Source organism: Bos indicus x Bos taurus, chromosome 6 (assembly GCF_003369695.1).
Source record: "Bos indicus x Bos taurus breed Angus x Brahman F1 hybrid chromosome 6, Bos_hybrid_MaternalHap_v2.0, whole genome shotgun sequence".
Classification (NCBI taxonomy): domain Eukaryota; kingdom Metazoa; phylum Chordata; class Mammalia; order Artiodactyla; family Bovidae; genus Bos; species Bos indicus x Bos taurus.
The window spans coordinates 103,155,101-103,178,496 of record NC_040081.1 but is presented as its reverse complement, the minus strand read 5'-3'; the positions used below and the strand labels follow the sequence as shown (position 1 = coordinate 103,178,496).

The 23,396-nt window shown below is 43.3% G+C and overlaps 1 protein-coding gene across 7 annotated transcripts in view; it reads right to left on the bottom strand.

The window, feature by feature from the left end:
* The window catches only part of EVC2 (EvC ciliary complex subunit 2), a 165,787-nt gene that overhangs the window by 61,401 nt on the left and 80,990 nt on the right, over window positions 1–23,396 (bottom strand). For all 7 annotated transcript variants that reach the window (XM_027545002.1, XM_027545001.1, XM_027544998.1 and 4 more), the window contains 4 exons: window positions 13,653–13,977; window positions 7,308–7,547; window positions 3,360–3,535; window positions 292–451 (listed from right to left, as the gene is read on the bottom strand). In XM_027545002.1, the coding sequence (XP_027400803.1) occupies window positions 292–451; window positions 3,360–3,535; window positions 7,308–7,547; window positions 13,653–13,977 (901 nt within the window). The remainder of the gene's footprint in view (window positions 1–291; window positions 452–3,359; window positions 3,536–7,307; window positions 7,548–13,652; window positions 13,978–23,396) is intronic.

The window sequence follows — 23,396 nt, the reverse complement described above, 5'->3', positions numbered from 1 at the left end:
GCAGCCACCAGTCATTATTCACTGGAACCAGCACTGCTAGTCTCTTGTCCTGGCAGACATTACTAATCTATCACAACCCTCAGCTTTGCTGAGCTGGACGGGACCCACTGAAGCCTTATCACAGCATTCCAAAGAGTCACTACCAATCAACTGCAGATGGTGCCTTAGGATGCCTGTCCAGTCACCCTTCGGATCCTAGCCTTCTGATGCCAGTGTCCGGCACTGAACCTGGCACTTGGTAGGTGTTCACAATGATTATGCCAAAAATAAATGTCAGAATTCCTTATATACCTTTTGCAGCATCTCCCGTCTTCTCTTAATTATTAGTTTTTGGTGGAGTTTTTTCTTTTCCTGCTTCAAGTCATTGTCCAACTTCTGTTTTATAGAAAAAACTTCTGTTTGAGCCCGCTCCAAGAGTACTTGCATCTGATCTTCATCCAAGTAGCCTGCTCTAGATGAAAAAGATGCAGAGTTAGTTGATGCAGTGTCCAAACTCACCTGCAGCTTGAATATGCTGGAGATGAGTGTTTATCTCCATATTAGTTTGGTTTGAATCTGAGAAATCGCCACCATCATAACGGGCAGCTAAGACATTACTAAAATGCAGGAAGGGAAAGATCATCTTTTTTAGAGGCATGTAGAGGACGCTCAACATCACAGGGATATCACCTGTCAGGGAAGAAATTGGGGAAGAGTTTTTGGAGAACGTAACATTCCAGAGGACCACGGTGGAACAAATAGACTCTTCCAGGAGGAAATGATGGACTAGGACCTCCTGGTGACACGAACGGCACAAGCAAAGTCCAAGAGGTCAATCAGGGAAAGCTCAGTGTGAGGGTTAATTCTGTGTATCAGATAGACTGGCCAGGGTGCCCACATCAAAGATCACGCTTGAGTGTCTCTGTGAGGGTGTTTTCTTGTGAGATTAGCATTTGAATGGGTAGGCTCAATAAAGCAGATTGATTCTCCCCATTGTGGGTGGGCATCACCCAGTTCACTCAGGGCCTGAATAGAATAAAAAGTGGAGGAATAAGAAATCCCCCCTTTTTTCCTGCCTTGCTGTTGAACTGGGATATCTCATCTCATCTCCTTCTCTAAGACTGGGATTCCGCCAGTTCTCAGGCCTTTGGCTGAATTACACCACTGGCTTTCCTGTGCCTCCAGCTTACAGATGGAGATCCTGGAACTTTTCAGCCTCCAACTCATGTGAGCCAATTCCTCAAACATATCTTACTGGATCTGTTTTTTCAGATGCTGTCAATATTACCACTACTGTTCCCAGTCTGTTGCATCCCTGGTTGAGGCCCCTGCTTGGCACACAGTAAATTCGCCATGGAAGCTTCCTGAATGAACAGTAGATACACATTTCAGAAATATGTCTGTGCCAACCTATTAAAATAGTATTTAAAAATCAGAGGTAATATACTTCCCTGGAAACTGCTCCCAACAGTACAACCAGCTGTCTGGTGCTTCTGCTCATGGCAAAGAGCTGCTTCTTTCACTAGAGTGAAAATGAATCAGGAATGTCAAGTCAACTGCAGTGACAAATTTATTAGCATCTTTAGGTGGGAAGTGTTCATATAATTTGCACTTTACAGAATCCTCATTAAAGAGGGCAAAGTGAAAGAAAGAAAGTGAAGTCGCTCAGTCGTGTCCAATTCTTTGTGATCCCATGGACTGTTGTCTACCAGGCTTCTCTGTCCATGGGATTTTCCAGGCAAGAGTACTAGAGTGGGTTGCCATTTCCTTTTCCAGGGGATCTTCCTGACCCAGGGATCGAACCCAGGTCTCCTGTATTGCAGGCAGATACTTTACCCTCTGAGCCACCAGGGAAGCCCAAAGAGGGCAAGGGCACTGCAAAGTCCTAATACAATTAGCTAGACAGTAGAACCAATCATAAAACCATGGTTGTCCTAAGAAAATCAACCTTATCATCATGGCCCTATTCATTTTAGAGCTTGTAACCTACAAAGAATAAATTTCATTGTTGACAATCTTGAGTCTCAAAGACTAGCTTAGAAAAAAATGTTGTCAAGGGGCTAGAACCTACAGTGATTAACACCATTTACCTGGCTTCATGGTACCCCAATGTTGCTGAGAAAAAGTACCCAGAATCCAAGATAAGCATCTGTGTGTATATACTTAATTCCAAAGGTCAAGACATGGAAGCAACCTAAATGTCCATTGACAGATGAATGGATAAAGAAGATGTAGTATATACATACATATATACATACACTCACCCATAAACAGAAGGAAATAATGCAGATAATGCCATTTGCAGAAACAAGGATGTAGCTAGAGATTAGCATATAAGTGAAGTAAGTCAGAGAAAGACGAATATCATATGACAGTGCTTACATGTGGAATCTTAAAAAAAAAGATACACATGGACTTATTTACAAAAAGAAAAAGCCTCACAGATATAGAAAATAAAGTTATGATTACCAAAGTGCGGAGGAGAGGAGGGATAAATTAGGAAGTTAGGATAAACATATACATACCACTATATATAAAATAAATAACCAACAAGGACCTACTGTATAACACAGGGAACTATATTCAATATTTTGTAATAACTTATAAAAAAGATTCTGAAAAAGAATATATATACACACGCAGATACACTGATTTATATGTATAACTGAATCCATGTGCTGTACACCTAAAACTAACTCAACACTGTACATCAACTATAATTTAGTTAAAAAAAAACCCAAAACACAAAAAACAAAGGTGAATGCAAGAGCCAGCAGTGTGCTAGAGCTCAAGGCGAAGCAGGCTGCCCTTACCACACAGTTCCTCTAAGCCTCCACCACTGATGCCTCAGTGAAATGCTAGGGGTTTGCTTTAAAACGACTCAGGGTCAGGATGAACAGCTACATCAAGACTGGCCACAAGCTGGCACCTACTGAAGTTGATGATGGGAACATATTGGCTCATTGTAAAGTCGTCTCGACTACTGACTATATTTTTAAAATTCTATCATGCAAAGGATTCTTCTAACTAGAGAATTCTTAAGAAATAAGTCAAGTAGCCAGTGCATTCAGTGAATGAACAGAAGTAGATGGTCTCTAGGGCTTCCCAGGAAGTGTTAGTGGTTAGGAACCCACCTGCCAATGCAGGAGATTAAGAGATATGGGTTTCATCCCTGGGTCGGGAAGATCCCCTGGAGGAGGGCATGGCATACCACTCCAGTACTTTTGCCTGGAGAATCCAATGGACAGAGGAGCCTGGCGGTCGCAAAGGGTCAGATACAACTGAAGCGACTTAGCAGCAGCAGCAGCAGATGGTCTCTACAAGGAATGTTGGAGGAAGGCTGTCTGTCTGCCTTATCTGGGGTGGTTCAGGAGTCTTACCTCTCGTGTTTCTGGATGAGGAGGGTCAGCTGGGCAGACGCAGTGCTCAGCAGGCCTTGCATACGGGTCTCTGATGACTGGATATTCTGGACCAGGTACTCTCTGTGGCCGAATCTTTTACTGAGATGGTATCTCTTACTAGCCTGGAAAAAGTCCATTAACTCTTCGACACTCTCCTGTTTTTAAAAAAAATCGAGAAAACATAACTATTTAAAATTTAGAGAAAATTCTTTCTAGTCATTTAAAATATTACATTTCCTTTCTGAAGAAAATACACAGGAACAAAAGCCCCGAGATGAATACCTTAAATGTCCCAGCCCTGAACAAAGGCTTAGAGAAAAGTACATACTAATAGGAAAGGGAAACTGCTGTATAGCTCAGGGAGCTCAACTTGGTGTTCTGTGATGACCTAGAGGGGTGGGAAGGAGGCTCAAGAGGGAGGGGAATATATATATATACACACACACACACTTATAGCTGATTCATATTGCTGTAATAGCAGAAACTAATACAACATTGTAAAGTAACTATCCTCCAATTAAAACTAAATTTAAAACAGAAATTATTTTTTTTAAAAGGGCTTTGAAAAGTGCATTCAAGACCCAGATGGTAAAGTCTTATCAAAACAATTCTGCTGCCTTAGGAATGGAATGTACATTTTACTCAGGTGTCCTTCAGCCACATGTGGTCACCCCTCTGAAGTTCCCCAAACACACCTCTGAAGTTCCCCAAACACAGCATCACGTCAGATGCTGAAGTTCTGGGATATATCGCCACTGGCTCTGACCCCAGCACCCTCACATTCAGCAAGGACATGAGATGAGTCTGGTCACAGAGTAGCCAGAAGTTCTCAGAATTTGCAAAATGCATAAAAACCCAAGCAAGCACACGAGAGTAATAATAGCCTAGCACACACTGGGTGCTTCTTCTGGGCCTGGCACTGGACCCAGAGTGTTTCTCGTCTTTTCTAACTTAATCCAGGGAGAGGATTCTGTTATTCCCATTTCACAGATGAGGAAACTGAGTCCACATCACACAGCTGGTAAACGACTGAGCAAGGCTTTGAACCTCAGCCATCTGATTCCAGGACCTGTGCTCTAGCTCAGTAGTGGTTGTCTCACAAATCCAACTTCAACCAGTAGCACAGTAATTAGATGAGCCATAATTAAACCAGCAGAAATGAGACCTGCAGTAATTAAAACATCAGCCTTAGTGTATTATCTCACTGACTGGCTCTGTTGTCTCTTTTCCAGGTGAAATACTGTTCATGCAATGCGTTACTTGGAGGTTCAATGTCTTCTTCAAAAAGAAACATATGAGGCCCTGGACAGTCCCCTTTCCATACAAAAGCTATAATCTTTCCAGGTCCAACACCTGAGGATTTGCACTCTCCAGACAGTGAAGAGTGGAATGGTCAATGGGATGTGTCCAAAGGCCAGCTTCTCCCTAAGAGTTCCTGGCAGCAGGTCAACACAATAGGAACACTGAGATGGTATTTCCATCCTCCACGGAGCTGGATCCCGTGAGTTGGCTGATCTGAGCCCTTATGTCAGGAAGCTCAGAGTCGGGGTCCTCAGATACCAACGTGTCTGTGCCATGGCACTATCACCACAGCTGTTACTTTTCTGTCCCCAGTCTTATGAACAATAACACATGTACTTCCTGACATGGGGAGTTAGACACAGCTCATCATGAGGAGTAAGTAAACGGGCAGCAAAGTCTATTCATCCCTAAGGGATGCGCTAGGGTCTGAATACCTACCCGGGAGTTTATTCTCCTAAAGTTTTAGTGGGAAAAACCAAGAGGAAAAAGGAGAGCCTGGCTAGTTCTCTTCATGCTCAGATGTCCAGTACCTTCAGAGAGGGGTCCTCTCTTCCCAGAAGGCTCACGAGGGCCACTGGTCTCCTCCTGGGATGGCTCTGCTCTGTCACAGCCCTTACTCACGGGGCCTGAGTCAGGACCAGAACTCCAGTGTGTTACTGCACACCAGTGATTTCATTCATTCCCTGGTGGCTCAGACAGAAAAGAATCCGCCTGCAGTGCGGGAGACCTGGGTTCCATCCCTGGGTTGGGAAGATCCCCCTGGAGGAGGGCATGACAACCCACTCCAGTATTCTTGCCTGAAGAATCTCCATGGACAGAGATCCTGGCAGGCTGCAGTCCATGGGGTCACAAAGAGTTGGACATGACTGAGCGACTAAGCATACACATACAGGTGCAGGTTAAAGACCTTAGGCAGGCCTCGTAAAACTACTGACAGTCTCATATAAACTATTAGCTCAGTTCAGTCCTTCAGTCATGTCCGGCTCTTTGAGACCCCATGAATTGCAGCACACCAGGCCTCCCTGTCCATCACCAACTCCCGGAGTTCACTCAAACTCACGTCCATCGAGTCAGTGGTGTCATCCAGCCATCTCATCCTCTGTCGTCCCCTTCTCCTCCTGCCCCCAATCCCTCCCAGCATCAGAGTCTTTTCCAATGAGTCAACTCTTCGCATGAGGTGGCCAAGGTACTGGAGTTTCAGCTTTAGCATCATTCCTTCCAAAGAAATCCCAGGGCTGATCTCCTTCAGAATGGACTAGTTGGATCTCCTTGCAGTCCAAGGGACTCTCAAGAGTCTTCTCCAACACCACAGTTCAAAAGCATCAATTCTTCGGCACTCAGCTTTCTTCACAGTCCAACTCTCACATCCATACATGACCACTGGAAAAACCATAGCCTTGACTAGACGGACCTTTTGTAGGCAATGTAATGTCTCTGCTTTTCAATATGCTATCTAGGTTGGTCATAACTTTTCTTCCAAGGAGTAAGCGTCTTTTAATTTCATGGCTGCAATCACCATCTACAGTGATTTTGGAGCCCCAAAAAATAAAGTCTGGCACTGTTTCCACTGTTTCCCTATCTATTTCCCATGAAGTGATGGGACCAGATGCCATGATCTTTGTTTTCTGAATGTGGAGCTTTAAGCCAACTTTTTCACTCTCTTCTTTCACTTTCATCAAGAGGCTTTTTAGTTCCTCTTCACTTTCTGCCATAGGGTGGTGTCATCTGCATATCTGAGGTTATTGATATTTCTCCCAGCAATCTTGATTCCAGCTTATGCTTCTTCTAGCCCAGCGTTTCTCATGATGTACTCTGTGTTAAATAAGTAGGGTGACAATATACAGCCTTGACATACTCCTTTTCCTATGTGGAACCAGTCTGTTGTTCCATGCCCAGTTCTAACTGTTGCTTCCTGACCTGCATATAGGTTTCTCAAGAGGCAGGTCAGGTGGTCTGGTAGGTTTGGCCAAAAAATTTGTTTGGCTTAAAATGTTACAAAAAAACCTAAATGTACTTTTTGGCCAACCCAGTATTTGCACAGTCATCTAGGAATTCATTCTTTCTGGATTAATGACACTCAAGCTTCCATGCACAAATACCCACAAATTCACCCAAGCCTATGAAGACAGAGATCATAAGCCCTAGGCACACATCACCACACATGTGCACACACACACGTACATATATACACTTACACATTTCTAGTTTTAACTGCTATATATATTAAACCTATATTGTGCCAAGCACTGGCTTTCTGTGAATTTGATTAAATCTGCATCATGCCACTTTTAGTATGGGGACTCTATTACTTCCATTTTACAGATAAGGCAACAGACTCAGAGACACTTGGCAATTTGCTTTAGTTGACAGAGCTGACAGGTGGTGGAACTAGAATTCGGGTCCAGGTGAGCCTGAGTCCAGGGCCTGTGCTTCAAGCCACCATTTATTTGCCCTGCTTACCGGAAAGTCACCCTCTACATCAAGAGGTGGAAGGAAGATGAGGTTAGTTCACTGGAACCCAGCACAAAAGAAGAGACAGGACTTAACTCGGGGAGAGGAGACATTTAGTGAAACAGTTCAGGAAAATGACTCCTCCATCAGAGGGAGCCTCATTGGAGGCATTACCTGTATTTTAGAGTAATCTTGCAGCAGCATTTTTGCTGCCTCTGGCTTCAGCTCGCCTTTGAAAATAGCACTTTTTATCTGGGTAAAAAAGATATTGTGCAGTTCGTTCCTCTGGAAAATGGCCAGCTGCCTGTGGGCCTTGGCAAGGTCCTCCTCCTGCTGTAGAGCGAGCGACCTCCTCAGGTGTTCCTGCTCCAGGCCGTGCAGGGTCCGCAGAAGGCTGCTGCACTCGACGGCGGACTGTGGAGAAAAGAGGGAATGCGTGGGGGGTGACACACCAGCCGGGTGTGTACAGGCACATGCACACAACATGCGAGCACACACATGTATATGTGTGTGCAAATGTGTACACACAGCACACATACATGTCCCAACACACATGCACAATGCACATAAATGCACCTGCCAGTGATGTACATATATACATACACACATATACACATGCATAGTGCACATAAACACACCCAGAAATAATGCATAGACATGCACACACATACATGCACACACACGACACACATGTACACAGAGGACACGCGCGTGCACCATCAACACACACATGCACAGTGCACATAAATGCACATACATATACACAAAGAAGCACACACATGCATGCACATGTACACACACATACACACTGCACACATGCATGTACCAGCAAACATACACATGCACACACACAGTGCATATAAATGCTCACAGCCACAAACAGTGCACATACATGCACAAAGATACAGCAACACACATACGCACACAGAGCAATACACTTACACACGCACACATGCACATGCAAGCACATGTGTGCAACACACATGGAACACACACATGTATACACACATACACAGAACCATCTCAAAGAAGAAAATTCATAAGGGTTGAAATCTGCAAATCAAACTGCCTGAAAATAGCCCGCAAAATGGAAACATCAATGGACTGTGCTGTTAGGCCTCTCGAGCTTATTTCCATCATCTTTCATTCTTAACTTAGTTGAAGAGAAAAATACCAGTGATCAGGCCCAAGCTGAGATCATTTGTGTAAAAGGGAGGCAAACAGGAGGTAAGAAGTGGCTTTTGGGATGCCTGCACTTTCTACGGTCCAGAGAGAAGGCAGGGGACACACTTTGACTGAGCTCCTGATGCATCTGCACTCCCATCATCTCAGAGACCCATGCTGCAGGAGGGCATGTTAGTAATCCCACCTGCAGGGGCAGAATTCTAAGAAGACCCCAAGATCCCTGGCCCCTGGTATAGACATCACATGAATCCCCTCCTTTTCAGGGGACATAAACTTTGAAGATGATAGGACTGTCACTCCCACAATCCACAGAAATGCGTTCATCTCCTGCTCCAGTTCAGTTCTCCTGTGGCACAGATGAGAGACTAAAGTCTAAAGCAAAGGACACCCCTTCCCAGGCCTGCCAACCAGCAGAGGTCATGTGAAGTGGCCTGGCATGGGACATATTAGAGTGGTGGGGAGTGGGGCAAGGTGGAGACAGAAAGCCCTGCCTACAGGGCCAGCCAGTCAACCCACCAAGGGAGGCTCTGCAGGACTATGCACTTGGTGTAGCCACATCTTCCCATTTTTTTTAAAGAGAAGCTGAAAGTCTGGGTTTTTATCCAAATTTTTATATTTTAAAAACTGGCAACATATGTGCATTTTTAAAGACACATTAATATAATGGTCATTCACCACAACTCCCTACTGAACTTTTCACTAAAATAGACTTTTCAGATAAATGAGGCATGTTTATCCTTTGGCTTCAAATGCCTGAAAAAGCAACCTGCATGGAGGGATTGGAGGACATGGACCAGGACAGGGCACTTCAATCTTGGCTCAAGAATCACAGGCCTGTGCCAGGCTATTCTGGCAACTACTATTTACCCTGACTCTACACCATCAAGATGGGGAGACAATGAAAACAGTGACAGAATTTATTTTCTTGGGCTCCAAAATCACTGCAGATGGTGACTGCAGCCGTGAAATTAAAAGATGCTTGCTTCTTGGGAGAAAAGCTATGACCAACCTAGACAGTATATTAAAAAGCAGAGACTTGACTTTACTGACAAAGATCTGTCTAGTCAAAGCTATGGTTTTTCCAGTAGTCATGTATGGATGTGAGAGTTGGACCATAAAGAAAGCTGAGGGCCAAAGAATTGATGCTTTTGAACTGTGGTGTTGGAGAAGACTTCTGAGAGTCTCTTAGACTGCAAGGAGATCCAACCAGTCTATCCTAAAGGAAATCAGTCCTGAATATTCATTGGAAGGACTCATGCTAAAGGTGAAGCTCCAATACTTTGGCCACCTGATTCAAAGAACTGACTCATTGGAAAAGAACCTGATGCTGGGAAAGATTGAAGGCAGGAGGAGAAGGGGATAACAGAGGATGAGATGGTTGGATGGCACCATCGACTTGATGGATATGAGTTTGAGCAAGCTCTGGGAGTTGGTGATGGACAGGGGAGGAAGCCTGGTGTGATGTGGTCCATGGGGTCACAAAGAGTCGGACATGACCGAGTGACTGAACTGAATTGAACTACACCATCAAAAATGTGAAATTGTATCCAGAAATTATGACTGTACTAAATGACACTCCCTGTACTCAATTTAAAAGGCTTGGCAAATTGTAAAAATGTTTTATAGAAGTAAATCCACCAGGGGTGGTTACAGTGTAAGAGTTCTTGCACGTAAGGCAGTTCTTCCGTAAGCACACATAGAGAGGAGTTAGGAGACCTCAGGGAGCTCAGGGCAGGTGGTGCTGGCGCTGCCTCTTCTCCAAGCAGCTGGGAAGCTGGCAGATCTGGAAAAGAGTCCTGGTACACAGCACATACCCTGAATGGCCAGTGGCTGCTTGCAGGAATCTGGGCAAGTCACTTCCCCTCTGGGCTTCTGTTTCCCCAGCTCAAACTGAAAAGATTTCACAGGCTGACTGTTTTATGCCATGGGCTTCTTTAAAGTTACACAAAATGATGAATCATGATAAACACTGTATAGAACAGGGCCAACAGTGCCAAGTTCTGGTCTAAGTCCTACACAAGTATTAATATTAACTCTTCTATACAACAGGCATCATCATTATCCCCAGTTTAAGGATGGGGAAACCAAGACCCAGGGAGCCTGAACAATGCCCCTGGAGGAACAGAGTGAGATCTAAACCTAAGCCACCCGCGCTCAGAGTCCATGGTCAGCACTGACCTCCCAAGAGTCTCTCCCTGGAGAAATGCTTTGAAAACTGTTTGGGATTACATAGGTTTTTCAATGTGAACAGAATTCACTGCTATACTAATTATTGGAATTCCTAAACTTTACTCAAGAAAACTGATACTGCCCATTTCGGTTTTTTTTAAAGCAAATTTTTGGAGGAATAATATGACTGATATATTTTCATGCATTTTTATCTAAAGGTGACTATAATAAATGAACAGATAAGTACAAGGTCGTCAATAGTTTTCTAAGATGGAATGGTTTGAACAGACTGGAAGGGAAATAGCTCTATTACCTTTTGCCGTTCATATGGTATTTTTGGAAGCAGATTGGCTTAAATAAAGAGACTGGTCTCTGCACACTGTGGCCTGGGGGATCCAGAGGGATAGTCCCCTCCCATTGGCCCCTGCATGGATGAAGCAGGAAGACACTGCATGACACCCCTTCTCCATGCTCCCAACGGCCAGTGGAAATAATGACCCGATACTTAAAACTGCATCGCCCTGGGCGTCTGTGAGGTGCAGTTGCTGGGATGAGCTGCCTGCGTGAATCTTGGTCCAGCCACATGTCCTACAGCATCTGATTCCTTACCTGTAAACATGGGATCCTATCAATTTCCACCTCCCTGAGTGAGTGTGAATATTTGAAGAGAAGGTCCAGGTGATGAGCTTAGACCAATTCTTGGCCCACAGTGAATGCTAACTAAGCGTGAGAGCATTTCATGAAATCAGAAACTGTACTGTGATGGTGAGTGGAAACAAGCATGATATACTGTTAGTGAACTGCATAAACTTCACTCTGTAAGAAAATATATTTAAAGCAAAGGGATTATGCTGAAATCCTAGGACAGGAGTGGGGGCCCTTTAACATAGCTGTATCTCCAGGCTGAGACACAGTAGAACTCAACAAACAGGCTGAACGAATGTTGGTCTGCTGTTGAGTGGTCAGGTGGGTTTCAATTTTTTTTGGAAGGGAGGACTTCTTTTTATGCTGTGGAGCTGGAGTTGGCAAGCATTCAGTAAAGAACAAGATAAATATTTTAGGCTTTGCAGGACACATCTGGTCTCTGCCACATATTCTTTTTTGTTTTGTTTTTATTTTTTGTAATTCTTTAAAAATGAAGAAACCGTTCTCAAGGGTCAGACAGAAAAAGGCCAGGCAGGATTGGACTCTTGGGTCCCAGCTTGCTGATCTCTGCTTTCCAGTCCTTCTCAAGCCTTCTTTATTGAACGCATATTATTTTTATCAGAAAAAAAATTAGAACAAATTTAGGAAATAAGAGAGAGAGAGAGAATGAGGCTGTTTGGGACTGAATCACTAACTGTATATAATGCATTCTTTTTAAGTGCTGAGCTCAAGGAAACACGGTCCTGACCTGTAAAGTCATGGATGGAGATCAGAGAGTGTGGTCAGCTAGGGGAGCCACGGTGAGCTAAACCGTGCCCCCTCCTTAGAAAGATACATCCACCTTCTAACTCCAGCACTTGATGAATGTGATCGTCCTTGAAAGCAGGGTCTTTGCAGATGTACTTAAAGATCTCATGAGGTCATCCTAGATTATTTGGGTGAGTCCTATATCAAAAGATGAGTGTCCTTATAAGAGATAGAAGAGAAGGTGACAGCGTCAAGGGGCATGTGAAGACAGAGCTTAAGATTGGAGGGCTGTGGCCACAAGCCAAGGAATGCCTGGAGCCACCAGAAGCTGGAAGAGGCAGGGGTGGGGGGATTTCTCCCCAAGAGATTTCAGAGCGGGCACGTCCAGCTGACACCGTGATTTTGGACTTCTGGCCTCCAGAACTGTGAGAGAATGAATTTCTGTGAACTGTTCTAAACCACTATGTCTGTGGCCATTTGTTACAGCAGCTGCAGGAAATTCATACAGGAGCCAAACAGAAGATAAGTCACACTTATTTTCTCATCCCTAAAATGAGATGGGTGTTGAGGTTAAGGGACCCCAGTTGCAGGGGAGTGGGTGGGAGCAAGATAGCGTAAATCACTCCTCTCTTCTTTACTGCCCTGTCCACGGTCTGACCACAGGTGACCATGTGAGAGCCAGGAGGCATCACCCCAAGAGCTCTCCTCACTTCTGGGGAATTCTGTGCACAGCCACCAGTCTGGGGAATGGACGTTAGGAGTCGAGAAGCTTGTTCCTAAGTAGAGGTTAGACTCCCTCCTCCCGCCCGATGGATTAGGATATGTGGGCTCAAGTCACCGGAGCCAACCAGCCATCTCTTTCATGAAGGAAGGAAGAAATCAGGCTGGATTTGGTACACTTGGGGAAAAAACACTGTGGCATGATTCCTTTCAAGATAGCAACTGACACTCTCTAAAAAAATGAGAGCTGGTCTCTGATCAACAGAGGCCGGCCCTGTGAAGGCTGACGGATCAGAACTCCCAGACCCCGCACTGTGCAGGAGAGCCTTCTGTAGCCCAGGCCCAGGGACTCCTTTCCTGCATTACTTTTCCCAGCCACTCGAAGAGGCCGGTGCCCTTGGCCTTGATTCACAGACTTACAGAAGTAATCAGGGCCTTCAGGAGCAGAGGGGAGTCCAGGCTTGTCTGGTTCAGAGCCCGTACTGGAGAGAGAACCATGATCCAGTACAGTGCAATCCAGACAGACACACGTGCACTGACATCACAGCCCCCTGAGCTATGCTTTCCCAGAATGAAGCCTTTCGACTTGCCCCATGGCCCCCCCGGCACTTGAACATTATAACACAGCTGAATGAAGTCAACACTTGTTATACATGAGGATCCTTCATTAGACTATGAACTTCTCAAATGCAAGAACCATGTCTCAATGTTCTCTGCACCTTCACTGCCTAGACAGAAGTGATCAGTAAATCTTTCTAAATGAATTCTGGGTGGTTGGATGGATGGATGGATGGATGGATGTGTAGATGGACAAGTAGATAGAATGGTGGTAGGTGGATGGATGGATAGGTTGGGAGTTGGATGGACAGAAGCATGGATGAGCCGTGAGTGAATAAATGGATGGATGAATGAGTAGATGGGATAGATGGAAGGGTGGCAGGTGGGGAGAATGGATGGATGGATGGATGGATAAAAGGGATGGATGGGTAAATGATGAATCCCTAAGAGGAAGGAGGGAGGCAAAAGAAAGCCTCCCTTTCAAAGCTGCCTTACCCTCTCACTAACACGTTTCAGCACCTCTTCTGCTTCCTCCATGGCTGCCATCTCCCTCTGGTACTGGCTTTCTGTCTTCTTTCTTGTTTCCAGGTCACACTCAGCTGTCAGAGCCACCATCTTCCGATCATACTCCTCTTGAATTTCTTTCTCCAGCAACAGAAACTGCTTTTTGAACACAGCACCCATCCTCCTCTCCACCTGAGGGGAGAGCTGGCCACTGCTGGTCAGATTTTTCAGCAGAAGAGCAATGATATCTTTGCTGATTTGAGTTCGACAAGCTTCCAGATCTGAGTCTGCCCGATTTAGGGTTGCAATTTCCAACCTGGGAAACACAAAGGTCAAGAGAATTCCATTACATTAAATTGCAACAGAAACCAAAGGTCCCTCAGAGCGCTGAGGTTTTCCAATTATGTGTGGGCAAGGTCTTTCTTTTTTCCTTTTCTCTCCTTTTCTCCTCTTCTACTCCAACCAGTTACAAAACGACAGTGAATAAAGTAGCAGAATCTTATTTAATAAAATTCCAACCATGTTGGAAATGACATGGAATATAACTAATATAAGACATGGTCTTTCTCAACAAGCCATAAATCAACAACATCAACAAGACTACGAGAAAATGGTTAAATATTTGGAGAATTTAAAAATTAAAGTTTACTTTTTTCCAATTAAAAATTAATTTATAGGTGTGCCAACTAAATGTAACGTGGTATCCTGTATGGAATCCTGAAACATAAAAAGGACATGAAAAACTAGGGAAATCTAAATAGAGCTTAATTAATAATAAAGTTATTGGTTCATTATTTTTAACAAATGTGCCGTAGGAATGGAAGATTTTAATAACAGGGGAATCTGCGTACAGGATATGTACAAACTCTCTGTACTATTTTCTCAGTTTTTATGTAAATCTAAAACTGCTCTAAAAATGAAGTCTACTCAGGAAATATTGTGAGATACTTCACAGGGTCTCAGATTCTGAAACTTGATTGTGACAACTAAAGATACACATATACATGAGCCTGTCTTCAATGTGACTGAATTTTATGGTATCTCAGCTATACCTCTATAAAACTATTAAAAGATACAAAGGACAAAATTAATTTATGTTCACAGTAGAAAAATCTGGAAAATAATAAAAACACACAAAAAGACTTCATTGACTGTAGGTCCACCACCCAATCAGAACCAAGGAAAGCATTTTGTTGTATTTGATTCCGGTTTCTTTTCTCTGCACATATTTTAGTTACACAGATCCAAGTACAAGTTTGTCCTTTTTCCAATTACTACTATAGCAGGCATCTTTAAATGGTATTTAAAAGCTGCAAAAGTTTCTTTCATAATGGTTGAAAAATATCTCATGATGCGGTGTACCATGATTCAATGAATCATTCTTCTAGTGCTGCACATTTGGGTTACTCGAAAAATTCAAAATCTAAAATAATCTGAAGTAAACATCCTTTGTAAAGAGTTTTTGGTATTCACGATGATCTCTTCAGTATTATTTTCACAAAGAGTATCAAATGTGGGTCAGATGTGACCAAGATTTTTTTTTTTTTTTTTTTGTCATTTAATATCTGGTTTGTATTTCATTTCTGAGAAGCTGACTTCATGTCTTTTATTTATTTATTTTTTTTTGTGAAATGTGTAAGGTGTGTGTCTAGCATCATTTCTTTGCACATTGGCATCTAGTTGTGCCACCACCACTTGTTGAAAAAACCATTTTTCCATTGAATTATCTTTGTCAAAGATAAATTGATTATGTTTGTGTGGGTCTATTTCTGGGCTCTCTATTCTGTTTCACTGGGCAATCTGTCTATTCTTTTTCCAATACCACTCTATGATTACTGTAGATTTATAATAAGTGTTAAATTCAGTTCAGTCGCTCAGTCGTGTCCAACTCTTTGTGACCCTATGGACCACACCATGCCAGGCTTCCCTGTCCATCATCAACTCTCAGAGCTTGCTCAAACTCATGTCCATTGAGTCAGTGATGCCATTTAGCCATCTCACCCCCTGTCATCCCCTTCTCCTCCTGCCTTCAATCTTTCCCAGCATCAAGGTCTTCTCCAATGAGCATCAATCCTCCGACGGTTTTTTGTTTCCCTCCTTCAGTATTGTGCTCATTAATTCTGGGTCTTTTGACTTTTCATATCTCAAAAAAGAATTTATTGAGATTTTAATTTGAATTGTTTTGAATCTATACATCAAATTGGGGAGAATTGAAATCTTAACAACATTGAGTCTTCTTATCCATGGACATGGAGTATTTCTCCATTTACTTATATTTTCTTTGATCTTTTGCAATCAGAGTTGTGGTTCTCTTCATATAGTTTTTGTGCACATTCTGATACAATTAAACTCATGTTTCATATTTTGTGTGCACAGTGACCAAGATTTTTAAGTCTCCTAGGACATCATGCTAAAACCACTTTCCAGAAAAACTCCCCATCAACGCAGTAGGGTCCTTATTTCACCTGTCCCTCTACTTAAACATTTTTACTAATTTGATAGAAAATAGCATCTGACTGTAAAATATAAGAGTCAACATTCAGAAAACGAAGATCATGGCATCCAGTACCATCACTTCATGGAAAATAGATGGGGAAACAGTGGAAACAGCGTTAGACTTTATTTTGGGGGGCTCCAAAATCACTGCAGATGGTGACTGCAGCCATGAAATTAAAAGACGCTTACTCCCTGGAAGGAAAGTTATGACCAACCTAGATAGCATATTCAAAAGCAGAGACATTACTTTACCAACAAAGGTCCGTCTAGTCAAGGCTATGGTTTTTCCAGTGGTCATGTATGGATGTGAGAGTTGGACTGTGAAGAAGGCTGAGCACCGAAGAATTGATGCTTTTGAACTGTGGTGTTGGAGAAGACTCTTGAGAGTCCCTTGGACTGCAAGGAGATCCAACCAGTCCATTCTGAAGGAGATCAGCCCTGGGTGTTCTTTGGAAGGAATGATGCTAAAGCTGAAACTCCAGTACTTTGGCCACCTCACGCGAAGAGTTGACTCATTGGAAAAGACTCTGATGCTGGGAGGGATTGGGGGCAGGAGGAGAAGGGGACGACAGAGGATGAGATGGCTGGATGGCATCACTGACTCGATGGACGTGAGTCTCAGTGAACTCTGGGAGTTGGTGATAGACAGAAAGGCCTGGCGTGCTGTGATTCATGGGGTCACAAAGAGTTGGACACGACTGAGTGACTGAACTGAACTGAACTGAAGAACACTTTACTATGGATATTTTTAAGCATTTAAAAGTAGAATAGTAGGACTCCCAATGTAATCATTATTCAACTTGGAAAACTGTCAGTATTTACCAATCATGTTTTAGCTACTCTATTCAAAGTCTGAGCATTTTAAAGCAAACCAGGATATTTCATTTTACTTCGAATTTTCTCAGTATGTATCATTAACTACCAGGAATATATATATATATAATGTTTATATACATGTATACAGGCTTCCCTGGAGAAGGCAATGGCACCCCACTCCAGTACTCTTGCTTGGAAAATCCCATGGACGGAGGAGCCTGTTAGGCTGCAGTCCATGGGGTCGCTAAGAGTAGGACACGATTGAGCGACTTCACTTTCACTTTTCACTTTCATGCATTGGAGAAGGAAATGGCAGCCCACTCCAGTGTTCTTGCCTGGAGAATCCCAGGGATGGGGGAGCCTGGTGGGCTGCCATCTATGGGGTCGCACAGAGTCAGACACGACTGAAGTGACTTAGCATAGCATACAGGCTTCCCAGGTGGCACAGGGGTAAAGAATTCGCCTGCCAATGTAGAAGACATAGGAGACATGGGTTTAGTCCTTGGGTCTGGAAGACGCTGTGGAAGAGGAAATGGCAACCCACTTCAGTATTCTTGCCTGGAAAGTTCTACGGACAGAGGAGCCTGGCGGGCTACAGTCCGTGGAGTTGCAAAGAGTCAGAAATGACTAAGCACACACACACACACACACACACACACTATAAATACACATACACAAAAGTGAATGTGTATGTATACATACACACATAAGTGCATATGTATTTCTATATATGTATATATATGTTTATGTTTATCAGTTTTACCAAATCTTGATGTCATTATCATATTAAATATCATTTAACCCTATCATATTTGAAATGTTAACAATAATTCCAATAATTAGCATTAGTCACTATTTTAACTACCTCAAGTGTCCCAAAAAATTATAGTGGAAAGTCTAATTCAAGAACCAAACAAAATCTGACAATGTTGACTAAGTCTTCTTTAGACTATATCATTCTACCCTTCCATTTTCCTTTGCATGCCACTGATTTGTTGGGAAAACCAGGTCATTTATCCTGCAGAATCACCAACATTCTGGAATTGGCTGATTGCTTCCAAGGGTGTCATGGTTTTTCTGTCCTCTGTTTTTCCACAAACTATTAGTTAGATCTAAGGTCTTGACTGGAGTCAGATTCAATTTGTTTTCAAAAACGTACCATTAGTGGTGGTAACATGTGTTTCCTGTAGAGTCACACTATGGGTGTATGACTCTACAAAATACAAAGGTGGATCAAAGGTTTGAGTGGTGCCAGCAAGATCCCTATACCAGGAAATTCCCTATTAACCTTTCACCTAATGGTTTCAATATGCATTGTAATTGTTAGCTAGATCCATGACATCGTTAGGGGTTGAAAAAAAAAGAAATCACAGTTTCTAATTCTATCATTTCTTCTATATTTTTTAAGCTGTAATTCTTCAAAAAGAAGGACTTTCTTTCCTCAACAATGCAGTTACTCTGACATAAAGCTCATAATTAGGATAGATGTTTGAGTCTTTGCTAATTAAAGAGTTGGTGTCATAGCAACCTCCAATGGTGACAAATGAGTTGGGAGTCTATATATTGGTTTATTTGCTTGTTTGTTTTGGTATGAGAGCAAAAGATTAATAAAATTTTTCCCAACTCCCTGAGAACCTGAGCTTTGGCTAACTTTTACCTGAAAACCTCAGAAGGCCAAGAACATCAAATATGATACTAGGCGACATGGCTTATTATAAAAATGATGTCTGATTGATAAATTACATCTGGATGGAAGGACTTGTAAATGAACCATACATTCTGAATAGGGAAGCATCCTCTGAACGTTCCTGAATAAGGTCATTCTTGGACCCATGCTTGCATAGGTTCCCTTGTGAAACGCTGGAAGCTATGCCCATGAGTTCCTACAGAAGATGCTGGCAACTGTGGGGTATGAAGCATTTAAGTTAAGAAAGCTCCCACACTTGCCTGATGTGGACTGAATCTCCTTGCACCAGTGCTGTGTGACTTGGGGAGAAAACACCTCAAGGATAGGTACAGACTGCAGTGTGACCTGAGACAAGGGCACCCACAGAAGAATGTCTAACGCTGCACTCAGAGGACATGAATGCTATGCTCTGTCCTTGAGTGACACAGAAGGGGTGGAGTGCGGCCTAAGGAAGTCTTAAGAGTCCAGCCACTCTTTCTAATGCTCAAATTTTACCGTTTTAGATCAAAATGGTTCCTACGTCCTTTAGACCAAATCAACCTAATTTTAGACAAAAGCTCGTCCATTTCATTCCTTAATTTCCTCAACAGGTATTTACTGAACATGGCAGGGGCAGAGAGCGCTTTGCGGGTTACAAGGCAAGGAAGAAGCAAAGAGATGCCTCCAGGTGATGCGTGCATGGTTAAACATCCAAGGAGCCAAACAAACCGTGGTTCACAGGTTCAGAGAAAAATGACTTCTCTACGAGACAGGCAAGATCGATTTCACACCTTTAACGAAGCTTTGTGTGATAGACAAAACAATGTCACCCCCAGAGATGTTCAAGTCGTAATTCCCAGAAGCTATGAATCTGTTAGGTGATATGGTAAAGGTTGCAGATTGGAATTCAGGTTGTTTAATCAGCCCACCTTACAACAGAAATTGATAACAAGGTCTTTAAAAGTGGAAGGGGGAGGCAGAGGAGGAGTGGGAATCAGAGGGAGATGTGAGGAAAGAAGCAGAGGCAGAAGTGATGAGATAGTCAGCTTTGAAGATGAACGAAGGGGCCACAAGGCAGGAATGTGAGCAGCTCCAAGAAGCTGGAAAAGCCAGGAAATGGAAGCCAGGAAGGAAATGGATCCTTCCTACAGCTGACACCTTGATATTTCCTGAAAAGGGAAAATGAACGTGTTAAGTTGCTCAGTCGTTTCTGACTCCTTGCAATCCCATAGACTGTAGCCCACCAGGATCCCCTGTCCATGGAACTGTCCAGGCAAGAATACTGGACTGGGTAGCCATTCCCTTCTCCAGGGGATCTTCTTGGCCCAGGGGTCAAACCTGGGTCTCCTGCAATGCAGGCAGATTTTTTACTATCTGGGCCACCAGAGAAGCCCCTGATATTTCCGAGGGAGGCCCATTTTGGACTTTGACCTCCAGAATTATAATATTGGGTTGGCCAAAAAGTTTGTTTGAGTTTTCTGTACTAGCCTACGGAAACATTTTGACCAACTCAATACATTTGTGTTATTTTAAGCTACCAAGCTTGTGGTCATTTAATACAGCTGGATATGAAACTCATTCACCTTAGCAGAGTCGCCATCCATCATTCACTCATTCATTTATAAACTGGTATTTGTGGCTGCCTGTTGGATAAACTGCAAGTGCTTTCCTAGGGACATGAAGACCGAAATGAACAGGAGGGAGGCCATGTCCCTATATTCTTCACTGTTACACCACTTCTGAGCTTAAGCAAGCTGGGTACAGGACTTAGTTTCCCCATCACCTCACGGGGACTGTCCTCACAGGTGGTTGTTCACAGTTAAAAGACGTAAGAAATAGAAAATGCACGGAGTCTGGCAGTGTGTCGCTTCTATATGCAGGAATTTCCTTATTCTGTACTATTCTCTCCCCCGGGAAACTGGCTTCAGAAGAGAGTCGGTCCTCACAGCTCACCCTTTCTGACTGCCTGGGAACACAGGTTCACAGGCACATTCTGTTTTAATAGTATTAATGTTAATCACCATGGATAAATGCTCCAAAGCAGCAACAATAAGAGCTGTCAGGGTGTTCCAAAGCCATAAAAGAAAGAAAAATGTCCCTTTAAACCAATTAAAATAGCATGCAATTAATGAAGCGATCATCTGTTAATTTCCCAAATGGCACAGAAGAACAAAACACATATTAAGAATGTATAGTTGGCATATAGGATTGGGTCCACTGGTGAAATTCCCATCACCCACTATGGCACTTACAATTATTTAGACAGTGAAATACACATATTTTTCCAACCCTCCCCCACAAATTCTCAAATGCTTCCAGGAAACAAAGACATTTTAAGTTACACAGCCTGGACTGAGATTCTTAAAATTCTTAAAATTCTCTACTACTTCACAAAGTTGGCAGAGTTGGCAAGATTTAAACCTGCTTTCCTAGGGAACATTCATTTGGGATTCCCAGGTGGCACAGTGGTAAAAAATCTGCCTGCCAGTATAGGAGACACGAGAGACTAGGGCTCGATACCTGGGTTAGGACAATCTCCTGGAGTAGAAAATAGCAACCCACTCCAGTATTCTTGCCTGGAAAATGCTATGGACAGAGGAGCCTGGCAGGCTATAGTTCACGGGGTTGCAAAGAGGTGGATGCTACTGACCACACACACACACAATTCCTAGGGAACATTCCTTTGCTCAGGTCACAGAAATGTCATCTTGTCACTGTACTTTAGAGGGGGAGGGATTTGCTCAGGCCAGTTTTGCTACACATACTCCCTGTACAAGCAATAGCCCTCTTAAAAATGAGTGACTTCACATGGGAATTAGAACAATGACCAGCACAGAGGAAGCACTTCATAAATATAAGCCATTAAAATGTACGAATGGGCTTGTCTATGATAACATCTTTCTAAAAGAAATGGCACAGCTGAAATTATCCAAGAACAGATAAATACTTTGATCAGCTACTGATGATAAAAGACAGAAAATAACATGAGTGTCTTTTTCCTTATTTATTTCATATAAAAATTAATCAAGCTCTCACCAAATGGCAAGTAAGGTGTCAGGACGAAATTAGGATAAAATTTGATGCAGAAAATGTTCTCCTGAATGAGAAAGAGGACTCATTAACATGGAAGGTAATTCATAAGGAAGGAAAATGAAATGGCCATGACCATTTTTTACAGTATAAATCCAGTGTCTTCAAGTTGGCTGATGTAAGCATAATAAGCATAATAGACCCATGAAAACCAACTGAGTATTGGTGACACTGAAATTTTCCTCATAGGAGCCAATTTCCATGGCATTTTACTGTAGCAAGATTCCATGCAGGGACTATAAATCATATTTATATCCAGTGGATTCGAGGGCCTGGACAATGGATATTTAGGGGAAAAGACCTCCTGGGAGTCCTCACTGTCAAAATTGTAACGGCAGGTTAAATAAGTCATCACTGTGTGTGAGTGAAACGCTGGGTAAAGTTATGATAAACCATAAGCCTGGTGGCTCAGATAGGAAAGAACCACCTGTAAAGCAGGAGATGCAGGTTCAATCCCTGGGTTGGGAAGATCCTTTGAAGAAGGAACGGCAACCCATTCTGGTATGCTTGCCTGAGAAATCCCATGGACAGAGGAGCCTGGTGGGCTACAGTCCATGAGGTTGCAAAGAGTCAGACATGACTGAGCAACTTTCACTCACTCACTCACTCTCACACTCACTAAGTTTTTTAGTTTGGTATAAACTCAAATAGATTGTGATCAGATTCAAGGTCAGCAGTCTGCGTCCTTGTCCTTGACCTTTTCCTCTTAAAGATCTCTTGGTTTAGAAGTCACACTGGGCCCTCTCTCTCCAGCCTTGAGCTGCTCCTCAAAGGAAGCACAGATGTAGACAGAGGTTCATCTTTTCATCCTGGCGTTTCCCTATCACTGCCTGCTGCCCACTCCCCATTCCCACCTCCCCTTGTCGGTCAGACCCCAACAGGACAGCTTAGGAAGAGGCGAAAAAGAGAAGGGAGGGTTCCTCTCTCCACTTGCCCGTTTCTCAGGAGATGATATTTCATTATATCTGAAAACATCATGAGCTTGGGAGTCACACCAGTTTAGCTTCTAGTCTCAGCTTCTCCCTCCCCCTGTTAAGCCCTGGGTGATTCAGGTGAGTTACTTTATGTCTCTGAGCCTGGTTTCCCAGTTGGTTAAATGAGAAAATTATCACCCCTGTCAAGTGAAGGTCACTGAGACACAAATGACCTTATCTATGAAATAGAAACAGACTCACAGACATAGCGAACAGACTTGTGGTCAAAGGAGAGGAGTGTTGGGGGAAGGACTGGGGCCAGCAGATGCAAATTATTATATGTTGCTGTTTGTTGTTTATGCTATGCTGCCTCTGACTCACTGGGACTCCATGGACTGAGTGGACACATCTCCTGCGTGTCTCCTGCTTGGCAGGCAGATTCTTTACCACTGAGCCACCCGGGAAGCCAAATTATTATATATGCATGTTAAGTCGCTTCAGTCAAGTCCAGCTCTTTGCGACCCCATGGACTGTAGTCTACCAGGCTCCTATGTCCAGGGGATTCCCCAGGTGAGAGTACTAGAGTGGGTTACCATGCCCTCCTCCAGGGATCTTCCTGATTCAGGGATTGAACTGCATCTCCCGAATTGGCAGGCAGGTTCTTTACTACTAGCATCACCTGAGAAGCCCAAATTATTATATATAGGAGGGATAAACAACAAGGTCCTACTGTCTAGCACAGGGAATTCTATT